The sequence below is a fragment of the Chiloscyllium punctatum genome, chromosome 25 (genome assembly GCF_047496795.1).
Source record: "Chiloscyllium punctatum isolate Juve2018m chromosome 25, sChiPun1.3, whole genome shotgun sequence".
NCBI lineage: Eukaryota > Metazoa > Chordata > Chondrichthyes > Orectolobiformes > Hemiscylliidae > Chiloscyllium > Chiloscyllium punctatum.
Window position 1 is genome coordinate 62,395,947 of NC_092763.1, and position 20,824 is coordinate 62,416,770.

Here is a 20,824-nt window from a genome sequence, read left to right on the forward strand (position 1 = left end):
TTTACACACTGCAAAGTCACAGAAGCTTGAACATTTTGTTATTCCCAATATAGAGGACAGTATTGGTCAAAACACTGCGAGAGTTCCTCTGCTCTTCAAATCCTGACACAGGTTTTATGTGAAAGGGCAAGTGAGACCTCCAGTTTAGCATCTCATTAGTTAGATGGCAACTTTAGACATTGTCACTGATTTGGTTTAATTTTGATTTGATTTATTGTCATATATACCTGAAGTTCATTTGCGAGCCGGACAGGTAAATCATAGGGTGCCTGAACAGTGTGAGGCCAACAGATTAGAGTGTACAGGGGGTGTGTGAAGCAAGATCAAAAGGGCATGTTGGGTTGTGTGCAGGCGGAGATTTACTGAAACCTCAGCAGTGGGGCTTTATCCAAACTACTATAACTCAGCCAAGTTTACCACATTAGCTAGTGTTGGCATCTGAGCAAAGCATAAATACAAAATAGACTTGGTCTTTTGTTACAATTATTTTGTTTTGCTTCAGGTTGAAATCCGTCCAGAAGGAAAGGAATTCCAAAAGCACTTGAAGTCTCCCTGAAGCTGGACCTGCTGTAAGTAGTCATTAGCTGTTGTGAAAGCAGTAACTAGAAATAGTGTGTAATGTACTGTGTACCTATATATCTCATTCTCAGCTGGATTGTCATCACTTGGTGAGGTCAATATGTTTGATCTCCTTCAATAAATATTTTGTAATGTAATGCTGAAGAAACAATTGATTCAACTGAAGGAGCTGTTCCAGTAAATAGTGGAAGTAAGCTATTTTAAATGTCAGTGAGGGAAGTGATTCATCTCAGATTTATGCAAACTCACTGTTTCATTGGCCATTGAGGCATTTAAAGTTTTCAGTGGCAGTACAGCACCTAGACACACCAGTACAAAGTCTGTTTTCTTATGCACTTTCTGTGGTGATGTTTTTGTTTTAAGTTCTTGTGTAAATGGGAGGTAATGGCAATCCTGGTCTTGTTCTGGATTGTTGCTTTCTTTCCAGGTTAATGGAGTACTTATTTTGTTTCTGTGTAATGAATTCCAAAGTATGACATGCTTTGCCTTTCTATCTTATATCCATGTGAGGTTGAGTAACACATGAGGGGAAGTGACAGCATAGTAACAGCTAAATATTTATTCTGTTGCCTGATTTCTATCCCCATGGTCTGCTTTTTCTTTGGTGCTGAAACTCCAAGATACCAGAATTGCAGTTGTTTTGTGACAAACTGAGCCCCTGCTTCTGCTGCTAGCATTGAGCATCCAGTAAAAGTGTGAACATAGAACATTGCAACATAGTACAGGCTGCTCTCTATGTTGTGCCACCATTTATCCTACTCGAAGATCAGACTAACCTACATATCCTTCATTGTACTATCTGCCATGTGCCTATGCAAGCGTCGCTTAAGTGTCCCTAATGTATCTGCCTCTACTACCACCGCTTGCAGTGCATTCCACCCACCCACCACTCCGAGTAAAGAACCTACCTCTGCCATCTCCCCTAAACCTTCCTCCAATAACCTTAAAATTATACCCCTCGTGATAGAGATTTCCACCATGGGGGAAAAAGTCCCGGTCTATCTATGCCTCTCAACATCTTGTACATCTCTATCAAGTCACCTTTTATCCTCCTTTGGCCCTATGAGAAAAGCCCTCACTCCCTCAACCTTTCTTCATAAGACATGCCCTCCAGTCCAGGCAGCATCCTGCTAAATCTCCTCTGCACCCTCTCTAATACTTTCACATCTTTCCAAAATGAGGTGCCCAGAAATGAACACAATATTCCAAGTGTGGCCCAACTAAGGCTCTGTAGAGCTACAGCATAATCTCGTGGCTCTTAAACTCACTCCCCCTTCTAATGAAAGCCAACACACTCTACACCTTCTTAACAATCCAATCAACTTGTGGCAACTTTGAGGGATCTGTGGTCATGGACCCCAAGATCCCTCTGTTCCTCCACACTGCCAAGAATCTTGCCTTTACCCTGTGTTCTGTATTCAAATTTGACATTCCAAAGTGAATTGTTTCACACTTTTCCAGGTTGAACGCCATCTGCTACTTATCAGCCCAGCCCTGCATCCTGTCCATGTCCTGTTACAACCGACAAAGCCCTCCATACTATCCACAACTCTACCGACCTTCGTGTCATCGGCAAACTTACTAACCCACCCTTCCACTTCCTCATACAAGTCCTTTATAAAAATCACAAAGAGCAGAGGTCCCAGAATAGATCCCTGCAGAACACCACTGGTCACCGAGCTCCAGGTTGAATACTTTCCACCTGTTACCACCCTGTCTTCTATGGGCCAACCAATTCTGTATCCAGACGGCCGGATTTCCCTGTATTCCATGTATTCTTATTTTCTGAATGAGCCTTACATGGGAAACCTGATCAAACACATTGCTAAAATCCATGTACACCACATCCAATACTCTACCTTCATCAATGTGTTTTGTCACGTCCTCAAAGAATTCAGTAAATTTGTGAGGCATGACTTGCCTCTCTCAAGCCATGGTGACTATCTCTAATCAAACTATGGCTTTCCAAGTAACAAACCCTGTCTCTCAGAATCCTCTCAAATACGTTGCCCATCACTGACATAAGACTGATTGGGCTAATTCCCAGGATTATCCCTATTCCCTTTCTTTAACAAGGCGATAACATTTGTCACTCTCCAATCATCTGGCACTACTCCAGTGGACAGTAAGGACACTAGGATCATCACCAAAGGCACAACAATCTCTTCCCTCGCTTCCTGTAGTAACCTTGGGTATATCCCCCATCTGGCCTAGAGGATTTATCTACCCTTGTGTTTTTCAAACTTTTCAGCACATCTTCCTTCCTAACATCAACTTGTTTTAGTAAATCAGTCTGTTTCATGCTGTCCTCAGAAACGTCAAGATCCTCCTCAGTAGTGAATACTGAGGCAAAGTATTCATTTAAGGACCTCTCCCACTCCAGGCGCAAGTTCCCTCCACTAGCCCTGACTGGCCCTACCCTCACACTGGCCATCTTCTTGTTCCTCACCTAAATGTAGTCTGCCTTAGGGTTTTCCTTTACCTAGCCACTACAGCTTTTTCATGCCCCCTTTTTAGCTCTCCCAAGTCCATTCTTCAGTTCCTTCTGGCTACCTTGTAACCCTCTAAAGCCCTGTCTGATTCTTGCCTCCTCAACTTTAAGTAAGCTTCCTTCTTCCTCTTGACAAGATGTTCCACATCCTTTGTCTCCCAAGGTTCTTTCAACCAACCATACCTTCTTTGCCTCAGTGATGGACAGGTTTGTTTCACTATCAGCAGGTGCTTCCTAAACAACCTCCACATTTCTGTTGTGCATTTCCCTGAGAACACTAAACTCCATTTTTAATGTGAATGAACTCTGAACTAATTTTTTTTAAAAAGTTGCTCTGGATGATCTATTGCCTCAATCCCTATCCTTTATTTTCCCTTACTTGTAGTACATGTGGGGTTTACCTGATTTTTTTTGTGCCTAACCATGTGCATAAAGAAAAGCCACTGACCAACAAAACCAACATTGGCAATTTTGATTTGGTATTTTGAGTGAATTTTACCAATATGCTGCAAGCTGGTGAATGCTAAGTATCTGTCGTCTTTCAGCTATATTCTGCTTGCCCAGAGTCCTGATGGTACATTTTCCACATAACCATCATCACTAGTTTCTTAACTGGTAGATTCTTTGTGTTACATTGCTATAAAGCTTTCACTTATAAATGTGTTGCTTTTATGGGTAGTGAGTATGCTAACTATGTACTAATGTGTCCAATTTTTCTCTTCTCTCTCCCATGCTCAAATTGGTGTGACCTGACCGGTATCTGCTGTTGGCTTTTAAAAACGTCGGTGTAGGCTTTTATTGTACCTTTCTCCTCTCCCTCCCTTTTTCTCTCTGTCAAACTTGTCACTCTCCAACATTTGTTTTCGCCAAACTGCAGCTCATTTGCCACCTTCTGAGAACCAACACCCAAAAGCATAGTCAGTTGAGAGTGAGAGACCGCCAAACAGATCCTAGAAAATATCCAGTTCCAGTATCTAAAGGGCAGGGACAAAAATCCAAATAATGAAGCTTAAGCAAGAAGTGCATTGCATTTTCTTGCTTCCTATCTACCTGTTGATGTGGCTTTACACAACCCTCACCTTTATCCCATGGTATTTCCTCTCTGATGCAAAGACGAAAAAGGCAATGGCAAAACGAATCAAGGCCAAGCCCACATCCGAGAAACCAGGCAGCCCATTCCGATCTGTGGACCACTTTGACTCCCTTGCCAAAATGGACTTCCCTGGACTGGACACACTCGATAAACTCTTTGAAGCAGCTGTGAAGAAGTTTCAGAAGCAGAACTGTTTGGGCACAAGAGAGCTGTTGAGTGAGGAGAATGAGGTGCAGTCCAATGGAAAAATATTTAAAAAGGTGAGCAATGTGTTGTGCTGCTGAATACTTGCTGGTAAGATGTATCCATGGCATGAGAGAGGAAGGTGGTTTCTGCTGTAGCTATATTTTGTGTGCGTGTACCTAGCCTGAGGTGGGATTTTGACAAACTTGGTGTGTCTCTACACAAACTTTGGTCAGTTCAATTCTTCCTGTCCAACCTCCCCATGTTGTTTGAGTGAATCTCATTATTGGAGCATATGTAACCGGTAAAGTCACAAAAGACTTCTTTGATCTAAATACTTAATGCTGATCCTTCCCATTGACTCCGCCCCAGTTTCCTCAGGGGTTAAAGGTCTTATAAGTTGCTATAAACTTTCCAATGTTCTTAAAAGCAGTAGATTTTCCATGTTCTCGCCATAGACTTCCATCTGAGGCGTCTTATGATGACTTCATGGGCCAGGAGTGGTTGCCTTAAACATAGGGTTTCTGTTTGGCATCAAAAAGGCCTTATACTTCTAAATCTTTAACAATTTCCCCTCCCATTCTACAAAATGATCATTCTTCAAAGTGAAAGAGGAGGGCAATAAAGAATTCCTTTCAACACTAAGATGGAGAACAAAAGCCAAGATCCATGAACTGGTGTGAAATATCTCTTAGCTTCTTTCGTCCTTTTCTTTCTCCTCTCTTTTTTTCTACAAAACCTCACCATCCTTCCATGAAGGAAGCTGAAGACCCTTTGCCTGGTCCACCCCGTCCAATTCTGGGGTATAGACAATATAACTCAAAAGAATAGAAAGGGAAGAGAATGTAATACTGCTGACCTAACAGATACTGTGACTGTGGTCAGGGAGAGGTTTCAGTATTTGGAACTTCCTTGCTTTGATAGGGTGGGTACAGAGTGCTGTTTCATCAATAGTTACTTTTCACTGCATGAATGAATCAGCGGCTTAAACTTAGATATAATGGCTTGTCTGTGTTTGAAAAAGGGATATATGCCAAATTTGCCAAGTTTTATGTGAGATTACATTTTCAATGTATCCCTATGTTTAGGCCAGGAGGATGTATGTTTGTTGGCGTATCCTTGTTTGATTGATAGATGAATATGCTTTGACTTAATTTGCAGCTAATCCTGGGAGAATATAAATGGCTAAGCTATGAAGAGGTAAATCAGCGTGTAAACCGCTTTGGCAGTGGCCTATCTGCCTTGGGACTGAAGGCAAAGGATATGATTGGCATCTTCTGTGAAACCAGAGCTGAGTGGATGATTGCAGCCCAGGCCTGCTTCAAGTACAATTTTCCACGTAAGTATTTTAGCAGTTATCCTACAACATGAGAACTGTTGAATCAAGACAATGACACTACTCACCTGGATGAGCTGGGCATTGTGAAGAGGATTTTTACTCCTGTCAAATCTAGTTTGATACCAAATGTTCGTAAAATGAAGCAAAGGGCAGATATTGGGTTTAATGGGTTACAAGTGGCACACAAAACTGTACTTGAAAGAGGGGACACGCAGCACATAAGAATAAAAAACACACAGTGGAGATATTGCACTAGCTGTATCCGTGGACAGGATAAACAGAGTTAATGTTTGAGACTGTGACCTTTTAATCCGAACCGGAAAAAGGCATGTAACGGGTTGAAGCCACTGCAAAGTGTGAAAAAGAACAAAAGGGCAGATGTGTGGTGAGGTGGAAGTTTGGAGGGATTAAGTGCCAAAAAAATTAGTGCAGGGCCAAAGGAAGTGGCAGTGGAACTAGCAAAGAAACATGAGATATGACTTGGGAACATATGGATGTTAGATTGATGAACAGCTGCTGTCTGAAAGCAAAAATATGAAAAATGAGCGAAAGCTGCCAAACGAAATGAAGCATTATAGGAATAGAGGTTACAGTCTGATATTGTTCAATTTACTGCTGAGTCCAGAAAGCTATCATTTCCCTAATGAAAAGACGAGGTGCGAACATGGAATTTCATTGAAATACTGCAGCAGGCTGAGGACAGAGCAGTCACTTTGAGAACAAGAAGTATTGAGAGATTGTCAACAGATGTTGACATTGCCAGTGATGCTTGTGTCCTTTGAATAGATGATCTGAAAAAAAAAATCCATACACGGCTGCCTCCCAGTTGTGCTGCTGTGGAAAAATACAGGATAAAAGCAGTAAGTTTTGTTACGTGGAGGAATAACTGGAGACCTGTTTCTCTGCACTGCATTTGTAGTTCTGACCTGGGTTCTCAGGATTGGTCTTGGAACTGACTATAGGGCCAAGCAGGGGAGAAAGTATTTGGATGTGCCTTCACCTCCAAATGGAAGGAAATCTTAAATATTCTCAAAGGAAATGCAACTGAAAGAGTTAATGATGGATGATGAGTTGGAAGCAGTCATGAATTTGGATAATCAGAATTTTCATGTAACGTTATGGAGAAAGAACATGTGTTAGTTGTTTGTGACCTCTATCTTTACAGCCACAAAGAATAACTTAGAATGAAACTTGCAGTAGGAAATATTGTAAGCTATGACTGAGAGAAATGTAACAGGTATGAAGAGGTTAATCAATTGTAACTGTGGAGTGAACATCATTAGCCCAACATATGAGCTTGGAAAGTGCTACAATTCTGTGTTAACTATCTGACATGCGGACTTTAACATATTCTAGTTATTAACATATTTTTGTTCGGTTAATCCTGTTTATTCTCCACAAACACTAATGTGTAAGGCCACATAGCTTTCTTTTATTTAAAAAAAAAAGCACAACTTTTTCCATAAACACTTTTTTTTTCCAGTGGATGATGTTGGCAACATTTAACTTGTTAGAAGCCAAAGAATAGTTGAGATTTCCCTAAAGAGATCCCAACAGTAACACTCATCTTTCTGAACAAAATGATGGTCATTTCTGGAAATAAACACATGGTTTCTGTGTATCTTAGGAAGCTGCGTAACGAGTACGGGTGAGTCATTATCGAGCGTGGGAAGTGCGTACCTATTTGCCAAGTGGATCAGATGTTTTTGGAACATGTAGCAATTGTTCTTCCCATTTATTTTTAAAAAGTACAACTTGCAACATTTCCATGGTGTCGTAAGTTTGAAAAGGAGGGAGGGATAGCGTAGTTGGTTTCATAGCTTCTGAGCTCACACCATTCACCCCCCAACTTCTGATTTGTTTCTGATTCCTCTCATTTCCACATCTTTCCTGCCCCACATACTTCAAAACTAGTGTGTTTAGGAAGATGGATTGGGAGGAACCCAGCTTCATTGCATTCCCCCGTGCACAAAAATAACCTTGTGTTACTTCCTGCTGATCCTTGGGCAGAGATGATGTGTTAGATTAGACAGCAAGACTCGTCAAAACCTCACCAAAGAAATTGTACTCTAATGCGGAGTTCGAACCTTTTGAGAAGGGCAGAAATCAACAAAACAGCAAAACATTCTGGAAGTGAATGGCATTTTAAGGGTTTAAATATTTTCCAGCTCGTATCGCCACTTTAGCAACTCAGCTTTACATTTTAGTCCCGCCCATCCCTCAATTAATGGGCGGCACGGTGGCACAGTGGTTAGCACTGCTGCCTCACAGCGCCGGAGACCCGGGTTCAATTCCCGCCTCAGGCGACTGTCTGTGTGGAGTTTGCACGTTCTCCCCGTGTCTGCGTGGGTTTCCTCCGGGTGCTCCGGTTTCCTCCCACAGTCCAAAGATGTGCAGGTTAGGTGAATTGGCCATGCTAAATTGCCCGTAGTGTTAGGTAAGGGGTAGATGTAGGTGTATGGGTGGGTTACGCTTCGGCGGGGCGGTGTGGACTTGTTGGGCCGAAGGGCCTGTTTCCACACTGTAAGTAATCTAATCTAATCTAATGATGCCTGCTGAATGTTTACTTCCTCCTTCTGCTCTTGTGCTTGTCAGTCCCTCGTTTGAAGATCAGCATCTTCTGCACAGTCATTCACCTTGTGGTTTGTTTTTTCTGCAATAACTATGTTAACACTGGTTTTAAATAAAGCTTGTATTTTTTTTAAAAAAAACACATTCTGGCCGTGACTTTAACTCCACAGCAACTCTGATTTTGTTTGACTTCACTTTTCTCTCCGTGATTAGGAGTGCACTTAAATCCGCATTTAGAGCTGGTGGAGGTGAAAAGGAGCAGGTTGTTTGGTTCAGAAGTTCAACCAGAAAAATGAAAGTTTCATGTTAAAATTCTGGGGTTAAATTTAAAACTTAATTTTTCAGCTCTTTTTCACTTTCCTGTAGCACCCTCTGAAAATACAGAAATGGGCCTTTCGGATGAGAGTTATAGCAAGCCCCAGACACCCATATAAGATAATGGGATTCCAGCACATCAAAATAAATGGGGGTGCAGTTTACTTTATACGGCTCACTTTAGCTCGTGAGAACAGGTTTCTGCCATATGTGTCATACATGACGTAGTTAACAGGCATTATTTGTAGAATGTTTGTTATTGAAAGCTTCTGTCAAGTTGCTGTACCCAATGATTGTTGCAGTGGCATGTATCAACCTGCAAGTGGCGTCACTATTTCTCCCTCTTGTCAGTTATTGTCTGCCTGTGAAAACTAACATGTGTAGGGTCTTTGTGTCTTGCTTGTAAGCAGCTTTGAGGCAAAGCTTTGGTATTGAATATTGGACCATCTCTGATCCTGCAAACGTGCCTCAGCTTGCCAAATTGCCTCTACTTGATGAGTGCCAACATACCTGGGGAAATTTGCCCTCTTGAGGATGACCATGTTCATGATTTTGCCCATGAAATACCTGGCATAATTTGCATGCAGGAACGTTGGGTGTGAGATCTCATGTAACATTACCCCCCCCCTTCACTAGGAATGAGGATGGCCATGAATAAAAATGACCATATGAAAATATAGCTCAAATAAATTCAATAATTGAGATAAAATTCAGCTCTCCACTGAAGGATTTAAAAGTTTGATTTGTGAGCCTGTTGAGAGAATTACTCTCTTGGCTGGAATGACTTGTGAGCCACTCAGCTGACCATCCTTGTACTCGACATCAATGAGACCAACGTCTAGCTTTGGTTATTATACATATTTCATTCTGTAGCCCCATTTTAGTGGCTCTTCTCTGCTACTTCTAGGAACGTGACCAGATCCTTTTAGATGGGAGCTAAATAATTACATTGGGATAGAATGACTTCACTTGATATGCCATCCAATCGTCATTTGAGCTTTTTTTTTAAAGAAAACTCCATTCACACTCACCAGATACTGTCACAACATCTTGGAAGATCGATTTTCTAAAATTCCCAAATTCCTTTGTTGATCAGTCCTCTGGTCTTGGCTTCCAATAATCCTGCAACCTTAAGGGTATGGCTTAAGGCTGAGCTACCACAGTGCTCTGGATCATAGTGTGTCTCGGTATGCAATAGGATTGAGATATGTGCAATTGTATAGCAAAGGCTGAATCAAGTGTTAGAAAATTATAAATCTCTGGTGCCCGACAGATGCTTCCAATTAAATGAAAGACCATTCCTGTTTAAGATTCTTTTGCTTTGTGTTTAGATTAATTTGAAGCAAATCACCAGAAATAAACAATGAATCCTGGCCTTTATCTCCAGAAACGGGCTGCAGTTCATTTGAAAGAATGCATTTGTGCTTAGTTGTTCATTCTTTCAGTTTGAGCATGTCTTGCAATCATTCCTTTCACTCTTCATTACTCAAATTCTTCTGAACAAAGTTTAACATTCCAATTTCACCTTTCACTATTCATACTCTCCCAACACTCCCAAATTAGAACAGAATAAACTTGAATTTAAACAGCACCTTTGTATTCTATAGACACTTTGCACTGAATTACTTTTGACATTTACTTAAAACAAATTTGCATACATCTAAGTCACGCATGATCTAGAAGATCAGTTGCTATGTTTTGATTGCAAGATAAGCTGTTGCCCGTGATACCATAGATAATTTGCCTGCTGCTCTTCAGTTAGAGAAATTAGATCCTTTTTGTAACTCTGACTTAATGCCGAATCCGAAAAGTGATGCCCCGATAAATGCAGTGGAATCCGTCGAGGTCATGTGTGAAGCCCTGAGATGGAGCTTGATCCACTGACCCTCTTTTCGCTAAAATGCACTAAAATAATTAATCAAAAATGTGAAATATATATTTAACTTACTGTTACCCTTTTTATTTCCATGTACATAGTACATGACAGTGACCCAGCTAGCTCAGAGCTGCTTCCAGAGTAAGTAGAATGCTTGACATTCCTATTTGTTTTTTTTCTTCTTTTGCAAGTCCTTCACACACACTGATCCAGCTCCCTCAGAGTCAGCTTTCAGACTGAACAGGATGACACTCCTGTTCTTTTTTTTTTTCTCTTTTCTTTCCTTTTTTTTTCTTTTCCCCCACACTTATTTTTTCCCCAGCACCCATGTTGTGTGTCTGCAGGTGCGAGCGACAGTGAAGACATTCCTATTTATATCAATTAGCCAGGACTGTCCCTGATTGGACCAGGTTAACAGCCCGAATCAGAGGACTCATACTTGGTTGACCTTGTTCCAATCACTACAACCCTCCGTCTCTAAGTCCTGGGATGTAGACCTGTTCTGTATCCAGTAGCTTTTCCTGGGACTTTCTATTTTGCCATTTACAAAGTAATGCCAATTTTAAATGAATGTTGATCCCACTACATGCTGTGGAGGTTGCATCCATTACAATGCCAGTGTAACTTGATTATTTTCCTTCCCTCCTCTCAGTTGTAACAATTTATGCCACCCTTGGAGAAGATGCTGTCGCTTATGGACTAAATGAATCGGAGGTAACGCATCTCATCACAAGTGTGGAACTTCTTGATACCAAGTTGAAGGTGAGCTTTGCAGATTCTGTATGGCCCATAATCCTTAGTTAGAGCTTTTGTATGTATGGAAATACAAAGGACTTGGAAAATTAGGAATCCACCATGCACTCCATTCAGTCTTGATCTTTTGTTGTGGGCCAAGTTTGAAAATCCTTGAGCAATGTTTTCCCCCATTGCTTTTCTTCATCTAACCTTTCACAATTAAAGAAAATCATTTCTTTATCTTGCATTTCTCCTGAATATTAGTGTGAGGAACATTGTGAAACCTGCCTGGAAAAGTACTGTGTTCTAGTACAGCAGCATTTATAGTGTTTCAACATAAATAGATGTTTTGTTTTTGATTCTCTTCTGTATTCAATATTCAGATTCTTTTTATAGATGATAATGCATTCTGCATTTGAATTCTAAATTTGACTGACAAAGTTATCAAGGTTATAAAAAAATTTTAATTTCCAGTCATATTGACACTGACATAATCATATGAATATCCTGAGAAGAGCTTACAAGTTTAATATTAGTGAAAAGTCGTGTGACGTCCGATCAATAACATGCAAATCTACTTGCAAGCTATTTCTGCCAAGCTAGTCTGGGTTAAAGATTAGTTTTACAGCAACATCGGTTGTAAATGTTTCAAGCACTTCAAAAACAAGTCAATGGTCTCACTTTTTTCTTCGACACTTCACATTTGATTAAGTTTGACCACACAGTCTCATGAATATGAAAAGTACATTGTGTTGACAGGGAGGACAAATGATTGAACTGGTTAAAAATAAAGTTGCAAGGACATGATCACAACCTAAAAGGGATGGAGGCTTTCATAAGCACACAAGGAATGAAAGATTAACTAGGTCAATTATGACCACTCAGATGAAGGAGATAGCCTTATTGTGGAAAGGAGATTAAATTAAAGGCATATTGTGCAATTTTTTTGCCAAGAGTGCTGGGCATGAGGGATTTGAAGGTGACAGTGGTTTACTTGGTGCATAGTAAAGTCACCATAGTATTGCCAGACCAAAGGGTTGCCCTTCCTCATTAGGGAGTGATGACTGACTGGTGATAGTTTAACCTGAGGGTCACTGTGCTTCGGGTGAGGGGCAAGGTTGGGAAGGAGAATCGTTCCTGGTAACCTCAGCCAGTGCAGGAATTGAACCTGCGCTGTTAACATCAACCTGCCTCGCAAATCATCTGTTCAGCTAAACTGACCTCGAATTGATAGATATCTATAAGAGAAAAAATTTTGGTTCTGAAATCTTAGTTGGGTTTTCGGTGGAACTCACTAAATTCTGAACCCTCTAGCCGATGGAAAGAAGTCCAAGAGGATTGCAGAGGCTTGAATTTCTTCAGTATTCTTAAACTGCATGCATTGAGCTACAGGACTGGCGAGTAATAAGTGAAGTACCTCCTATTTAAGTAGATGGAGCATTATAAACTGGTTCAATGTAGAAAGTTAGTGTGGTAACACATGTCGAATCCATAATTTGGGACATGCCAGCACTAAGGAGTTAAGAATGTCCCTTTAATCAAGGGCAACCAGTATTTTTGTTTAAAAACTTTGTTTTTGAAAAATGCTTTATTGGAGAAGTGAAAGTTTGGCTCAATACAGAATGCACTTAGTGTGCCTATAGATTTCCTGAAGGCGGTCATTAAGATGGCTCAGGATTTGTGATGTTAACCGAAATGCAGCAATAAAATAGGATATCGATGGATGGCTAAACACAAAAACACAAGGTTGAAATAATTGGCTTCTGCTCAGACTAGGCTTGAAGCGGCATCTTAGTTTCGCCGACTGCAGCAAGTATATAGCTTGCCAAAGTATTAGAAGGACTGGGAAAGATTAAAAGACATAGATTGGAAGGGTAAGTAACATGTGACTGCACCAACATGTGACTCCAGACCCAAACCAATATGGTTGACTTGTGACTAAAATGGCAGTGAGCCTGAAGCGTGGGGATATAAGCTAGATGGTAGTCTGGTGCACTGACCTCTACATCGCTGAAGCCAAACGTCAACTCGAGGACACCTCTTCCTACTGCCCCCTCGACCATGACCCAACCCCCCATCACCAAACCATCATCTCCCAGACCATACAGAACCTCATCACCTCAGGAGATCTCCCACCCACAGCTTCCAACCTCATAGTCCGGGAACCCCGCACTCCCCGGTTCTACCTCCTTCCCAAGATCCACAAGCCTGACCACCCTGGCCGACCCATTGTCTCAGCATGCTCCTGTCCCACTGAACTCATCTCTACCTACCTCGACACTGTCCTATCCCCCCCTAGTCTAGGAACTGCCCACATACATTCGAGACACCACCCACGCCCTCCACCTCCTCCAAGACTTCCGTTTCCCTGGCCCCCAACGCCTCATCTTCACCATGGATATCCAATCCCTCTACACCTCCATCCACCATGACCAGGGCCTCCAAGCCCTCCGTTTTTTCCTCTCCAGACGTCCCCAACAGTACCCTTCCACCGACACTCTCATTCGTTTGGCCGAACTGGTCCTCACCCTTAACAATTTCTCCTTTGAATCCTCCCACTTCCTCCAGACCAAAGGAGTAGCCATGTGCACACGTATGGGCCCCAGCTATGCCTGTCTCTTTGTTGGCTACGTAGAGCAGTTGATCTTCTGTAATTACACCGGCACCACTCCCCACCTCTTCCTCCGCTACATTGATGACTGTATTGGCGCCACCTCGTACTCCCGCGAGGAGGTTGAGCAATTCATCAACTTCACCAACACATTCCACCCTGACCTTAAATTTACCTGGACCATCTCTGACACCTCGCTCCCCTTCCTGGACCTCTCCATCTCCATTAATGCCGACCAACTTGACACTGACATATTTTACAAACCCACTGACTCCCACAGCTACCTGGATTACACCTCTTCCCACCCTACCTCTTGCAAAAATGCCATCCCGTATTCCCAATTTCTCCGCCTCCGCTGGATCTGCTCCCAGGAGGACCAGTTCCCCCACAGAACACACCAGATGGCCTCCTTCTTTGGAGACCGCAATTTCCCTTCCCACATGGTTAAAGATGCCCTCCAACGCATCTCGTCTACATCCCGCACCTCCGCCCTCAGACCCTACCCCTCCAACCATAACAAGGACAGAACGCCCCTGGTGCTCACCTTCCACCCTACCCACCTTCGCATAAACCAAATCATCCGCCGACATTTCCGTCACCTCCAAACAGACCCCACTACCAGGGATATATTTCCCTCCCCACCCCTTTCCGCCTTCCGCAAAGACCGTTCCCTCTGCGACAACCTGGTCAGGTCCACGCCCCCAAGCAACCCACCCTCCAATCCTGGCACTTTCCCCTGCCGCTGCAGGAACTGTAAAACCTGTGCCCACACCTCCTCCCTCACCTCTATCCAAGGCCCTAAAAGAGCCTTCCACGTCCAGCAAAGTTTTACCTGCACATCCACTAATATCATTTATTGTATCCGTTGCTCCCGATGTGGTCTCCTCTACATTAGGGAGACTGGGCGCCTCCTAGCAGAGCGCTTTAGGGAACATCTCCGGGACACCTGCACCAATCAACCACACCACCCCGTGGCCCAACATTTCAACTCCCCCCTCCCACTCTGCTGAGGACATGGAGGTCCTGGGCCTCCTTCACCGCCGCTCCCTCACCACCAGACGCCTGGAGGAAGAACGCCTCCTCTTCCGCCTTGGAACACTTCAACCCCAGGGCATCAATGTGGACATCACTAGTTTCCTCCTTTTCCCCTTCCCCCACCTCACCCTAGTTCTAAACTTCCAGTTTAGTAACTGTCCCCATAACTTGTCCGGATTTCTCCTACCTGCCTATCTTCTCTTCCACCTATCCACTCCACCCTCTCCTCCTTGACCTATCACCTTCATCCCCTCCCCCACTCACCCATTGTACTCTATGCTACTCTCTCCCCACCCCTACCCTCCTCTAGCTTATCTCTCCACGCTTCAGGCTCACTGCCTTTATTCCTGATGAAGGGCTTTTGCCCAAAACGTCAATTTCGAAGCTACATGGATGCTGCCTGATCTGCTGTGCTCTTCCAGCACCACTAATCCAGAATCTGATTTCCAGCATCTGCAGTCATTGTTTTTACCTTGTAACTAAAATGGCTGACTCTGAAGTAGCCTAGCAATCTAGTCAATTTGCAGGCAATTCGGGATGGGCAACAAATGCTGCCCGAGCCAGCAATGCCCACACTCCATCAATGAATCAATAATAAACACAAGCTTGAGATAATGTATTTTGGAATGTGGCAGGTCGAAACAAGGGAATAGAGAACTAGATACATGATTGGCATAGAAAGGTATGGATGAATAGAGATCTGCAAGAGTCAAATAGTTACCATGGTTTAAGTCACATTTTGAGGACAGTTTTGATTCTTTAGAATAATGCAAGGGTAGGAAAATATAGTTAGAAGTATATGGGAAGTACTGAGACTGAAGAGATTTTAAATAAGGTTTTGTTTAAAGAGATTATGAAGGCATTTGATTTTATTGAATAGGGAAAAGACCATTTTTTCATATGGGAGTAGTTAGTGGCAAGCTCAATTTAAAATCCTGAGCGAGGTGAGAGGAGTTTGAGAAATTCCTTCAAGCAATGTTGAGGAAAATAAAGTACAGTATTTTGCTAAATGGGATGAGTAAAGCGTTTTTTTAATGGGCAAATTGGACATGTAATTCAAGTGGAGGATGGAGAGAACAGTAAAAGGTTTAGTTTTGAATTGCTCAAACCATGAATTAGCAAAGCATTACTGATCAAATGACCACTTTGTGTGCTGTAAACATTCGGGCTGTGTATGGGGAATAAAGAAAACAAAGATCTGAGGATGCTGGAAATTTGAAACAAGAACAGAACATAGTGACGTGGATTCTGAAGAATTGTCACTGGACCCAAAACGTTGACTCTTTCTTTTAGCAGATGCTGCCAGACCTGCTGAGTTTCTCCAACGATGGTTGTGCATGATTTGATATCAATGTGTAAAACATACAGCCTGGAAATCCTATCCTATTTTGCACCTCAGTAATCCTCCTTTTCATGCTTTTACACTTTATTTTGACAGAAAGTGCTGCCGAAACTTCAGAAGCTGAAGCATGTCATTTATGTGGACAAGAAAGCCATCAATGCTTCGGAATATTCAGAAGTTCTCCAGGTCCACAGTATGGCTTCTGTGGAAGAACTTGGAGCCAAACCTGAGAACCGTACGTATGTAGGCAATTTCTCTTGCCATCACTGCATGTGGCAATTCTTTGAGTAATTAATTGCTGCTCGTTTTTCACTTACCAATTTTAAAATTCTCATTCTTTTTAAGATCCTCCGGTATCTCTCTAATATTATCCTCTGTAATATCAGTCAAGCATCCAACTGACAATCTCAAGCATTTTTATTACCCTGCTATTGGCAGTTGTGCCTTCAGCAGGGTAAAACCCCAAATCCCTCCCTAAGTCTCTCCACATCTTTCTTTTTGTCCCGCTGAAACACCACTTTTAAACTTGCACCTTTGATCAAGCTTTCGTTCACCTGTTCCCATATATCCCTCTGTAATTCAGAGTTCAGTTTTATTTGAAAAAAGCTTCTGTGAAGCATCTTAGGATGTTAATAGAAATGTAGTTTAGTGGCATTATTGTGAATGAAATAGTCCATTAGTTCCTCTATTTCAGCAATTTCTAAGTCTGCACTGATCTGATTTGAAAGTGTTGGCATTTGAGAAAATTGGGTTTGCGATTAATAATTAACCCTCAGCCAGTTACATAGAATCCCTGCAGTGTGGGAGGAGGCCCATCGAGTCCACGCCAAACCTCCAAAGAGTATCCCACCTAAACCCACCCAGCATCACCTTGCCGAATGCCCTATGAGCAATTTAGCTTGGCCAGTCCACCTAACCTGCACATCTTTGAACTGTGGGAGGAAACAGGAGTACTCTAATGAAACCCCCACAAACACAGGGAGAATGTGTAAATACCACACAGATAGTCGTTGGAGACCGTAATTAAACCTGGGACCCTGGCACTGTGAGGCTGCAGTGCTAACCACTCAGCAGCCGTGCCACCCAGATGAATAAACATATCTTTGCAACAAGTTGAATAACTGTTGAAGAATTTTTGTATTAAATATATTTTTTCCATTATTTTAAGTAACTCAAATAGCTCGTCTGTTGGACTTTTTTTGCCATAGAATCTATTTCAATCAGATTAGCATATGTCTATTAGATTAGATTACTTAGTGTGGAAACAGGCCCTTCGGCCCAACAAGTCCACACCGACCCTCCGAAGCGTAACCCACCCAGACCCATTCCCCTACATTTACCCCTTCACCTAACACTACGGGCAATTTAGCATAGCCAATTCACCTAACCTGCACATTTTTGGATTGTGGGAGGAAACCGGAGCACCCAGCAGAAACCCACGCAGACACTAGGAGAATGTATATTTACAGAGTTATCCCAACTTCAATTTCACAGTGCGCTGACTAAAATCAGGCTTGCTACTTGATTTTTCTCTCTCCCTTCCTCCCTTCTGCCTTTTATAGGGCACAAAATCATTCCTACATTTCAGTTTCTAAGCTGGCCCTGTCCATCACCCCTCCATGCTGTGGGGACCAACATTCCCTTGTGCTAATGTTTGCACCACAGAGTGACGGTCACATTATGGTTCGAACAAAGCATAGTTCCGAGCAGTATCCATTTCTAACCAATGTTGCTTCTGTAACATTACAATACAAATAATCCTGAAATCAGATTTTTAAAAAAAAAAAAAAATTCACTCATGGGATTTGGGCATTATTGTCTGGGCCAGCACTTAACGCCCATCCCTGGATGCCCTCAAGAAGGTGATGGTGAGCTGTCAGAACCCCTGCAGGTGTTGGGGGAAGGGGGGAGATGGTTGGTAGCTGGTGGTGTTTCCACATATCTGTTACCCTTGTCCTTCTAGATGGAAGTAGTCATGAGTTTGGAAACTGCTGTCTGAGGAACTTTGGTGAATTTCTGCAGTGTATCTTGTAGATAGTACACACTGCTGCTACTGAACATTGGTGGAAGGAGTGGATGCTTGTGGATAGTAAAGCATGCTGCTTTTTCTTGGATGTTGTCAGGCTTCCTGAGTGTTATTGGAGCTGTATATATCTAGGCAAATGGGCAATATTCTTTCACACTCTTGACTTGTTCCTTGTTCCTTGTACATGGTGGACAGGCTTTGAAGAATAGGAAGGTGAGTTACTCACCCCAGTATTCCTAATGTCCGGCCTACTCAATTAGCCACTGTTTGTGATGAGTCCAGTTGAGTTTCTAATCAATGGTAACCCCAAGGATGTTTATTGTGGGGGATAACAGTATTGAATGTCAAGGGATGGTGGTTAGATTGCCCCTTTTGGAGTTTGTCATTGCCTGGCATTTGTATGGTATGGCTATTACTTGCCACTTGTCAGTCCAAGCCTGGATATTGTCCAGATCTTGTTAGATTTGAACATGGACTGCTTCAGAATCTGAGAAGTCATGACTGGTGCTAAACATTTGCAATGATCAGTGAGCATCCCACTTCTGAGCTTATGATGGAGGGAAGGTCATTGAAGCAGCTGAAGATTGTTGGTCCGAGGACACTACCCTGAGGAACTCCTGCAGAGGTGTCCTAGAGCAGAGATGACTGACCTCCAACAACCACTCCATCCAGTGATGAGTTTGCCCCCTGACTCTCATTGATTGCACACTCAGGAGAATGCAGCCTTGATGTCAAGGGCTGTCACTGTCACCATCCTTCTGGAATTTTGTTTTGTCCATGTTTGAACCAAAGCTGTAATGAGGCCAGGAGTTGTGTGATCATGGCAAAATCCAAACTAGGTGTCACTGAACAGGTTATTACTGAGTAGGCACCGCTTGATGGCACTGTTGATGATTCCTTCCCTTACTTTGATGATTTAAGAGTAGGCTGATGGGGCGTAAATTAGCCGGGTTAGATTTGTCCTGCTTTTTATGTACTAGATACTCCTGGGCGATTTTCCACATTCGCACCTAGAAAAGATTCAGCAAATTCCAGAGACACTAATTTGCCCAGAAGGTGTTTGGATATTGGAACATATTATGTGGAGCAACAGCTGGGGCATATTAGCAATAATGCAATTTGGGGGAAGGTAGATAAGCACTTTGAGAAAAGGGGAGTTCGAAGATACATTGGTAGGATGTGATAAAGGAATAGCAGGGGGTTCGAATGGGCCAGCTGAACTGAACAGTCTGTTTCCTTATCAGTAGAAGTCTGTAAATCTAAAGAATAGAGCCTCTCTGGCTTAGTGCAAAGGTTTTTTTTATATATAATGCAACCTTCTGAGGAAGGAAGGAAATGCATGTGTCATTAGCAGATCTTGAGCATGCACATAACTAACTTTGGTAAACCCCTCTAGCTCCTGGCCTAGTGCTCTTGACTCATTCGCCCCAATATTCCAAACGTCAGTGTTCTGACTTGGTGCTGGCACATTAGAATCCCATCTGTCCATCTCTTGGCACTTTCAACATGCCACTTACAGACTTCGAACAGTATTTCAAAAGACTTCAATATCCTTTTTCTGTAATTTCCCTGTCCCTCTCCATGCACCATTCCTTTCCCATTGCTTTCACATTCCAGACAGCCCCGTCCGCACAAGATTATTCAAACCAGGCTTTCTCCCCGCATCTGCATAATTATTTTACACAGCTACCTGTCACCTGCAGCAGCTTCTGGATCATGGTCTAAAACTAAATTCAATGTAAGTCCAAGGAAACCTAGAATAGTCAGGCTGCTGCTTTAGTTGCCTATCTTACTGAAATCCCAGCTCATCCTAAATGTATATCTAAATGCTCCTGTAATGTCAATCATTGCTCCTAGTTGAAATAACTGAGTTGTATATTCTGAGGCATTAAGCAGCCTATTCTTTAACTTGTGTACACATTTAAAGCTGAGCAATGTAATCATGTGGAGGCTATTTCATCTTAATATGGAAATTCTATTGTATAACACTGATTATGGTGTCTCCTACGCAGTAAACATAACTCCATCCAGGCCTGTTCCCTCGGACTTGGCTGTGGTGATGTACACAAGTGGATCTACAGGTCATCCAAAAGGAGTGATGATGGTACACAGTAACTTGATAGCGGGTATGACTGGCCAATGTCAGAGGATACCTGAGCTGGGGTAAGTGGCAAGCTTCCTGTAACGAGTTTCACTGAATTTTCAGAGATATCCTGCTTGATGAGTGAAGGACAGTCCGTCTCTCCTGGCAAGCTGGTATTATTTAAACAGGCAATTTTGATCTTGCTCGTTTTCAGTTTCTTAAAGAAAGCTTCACCTACCACTGAAGAGTAAGTTCAGGTTATTGGAAAGGGCAAGTGGGTTTGAATGTCTACTGAAAGCAACAAATGCTGGAGATCACATCGGGTCAGACATCCATGGAGGGAGAGCTCCGGCTAATGTTTGAGTCTAGATGACTTTTTTTTTCCCCATTTGTTTTCAGTACAAATTCCAGCATCAAGGGCAAAGACAAAGGCACCACATGGTGAGATCAGTGCAGGAGAGAGAAAAAGAAATCTACACTGTTCCCTGACACAGCAGCGAAGCCACACAGTTACTGCCTTTGCTGCTTAAATTCATGTGTCGCTG

General features: G+C 42.6%; 1 protein-coding gene across 9 annotated transcripts in view; it reads left to right on the plus strand.

Moving 5' to 3' along the window:
- Nucleotides 1-20,824, plus strand: part of acsl4a (acyl-CoA synthetase long chain family member 4a) — an 85,235-nt gene that overhangs the window by 40,759 nt on the left and 23,652 nt on the right. For 5 of the 9 annotated variants that reach the window (XM_072595391.1, XM_072595395.1, XM_072595392.1 and 2 more), the window contains 6 exons: nt 503-569; nt 3,862-4,423; nt 5,508-5,685; nt 11,100-11,209; nt 16,267-16,405; nt 20,209-20,359. In XM_072595391.1, the coding sequence (XP_072451492.1) occupies nt 4,073-4,423; nt 5,508-5,685; nt 11,100-11,209; nt 16,267-16,405; nt 20,209-20,359 (929 nt within the window). In that variant the 5' untranslated portion in view covers nt 503-569; nt 3,862-4,072. The remainder of the gene's footprint in view (nt 1-502; nt 570-3,861; nt 4,424-5,507; nt 5,686-11,099; nt 11,210-16,266; nt 16,406-20,208; nt 20,360-20,824) is intronic. The other 4 variants (XM_072595393.1, XM_072595396.1, XM_072595397.1 and 1 more) reach the window with 2 other exon arrangements.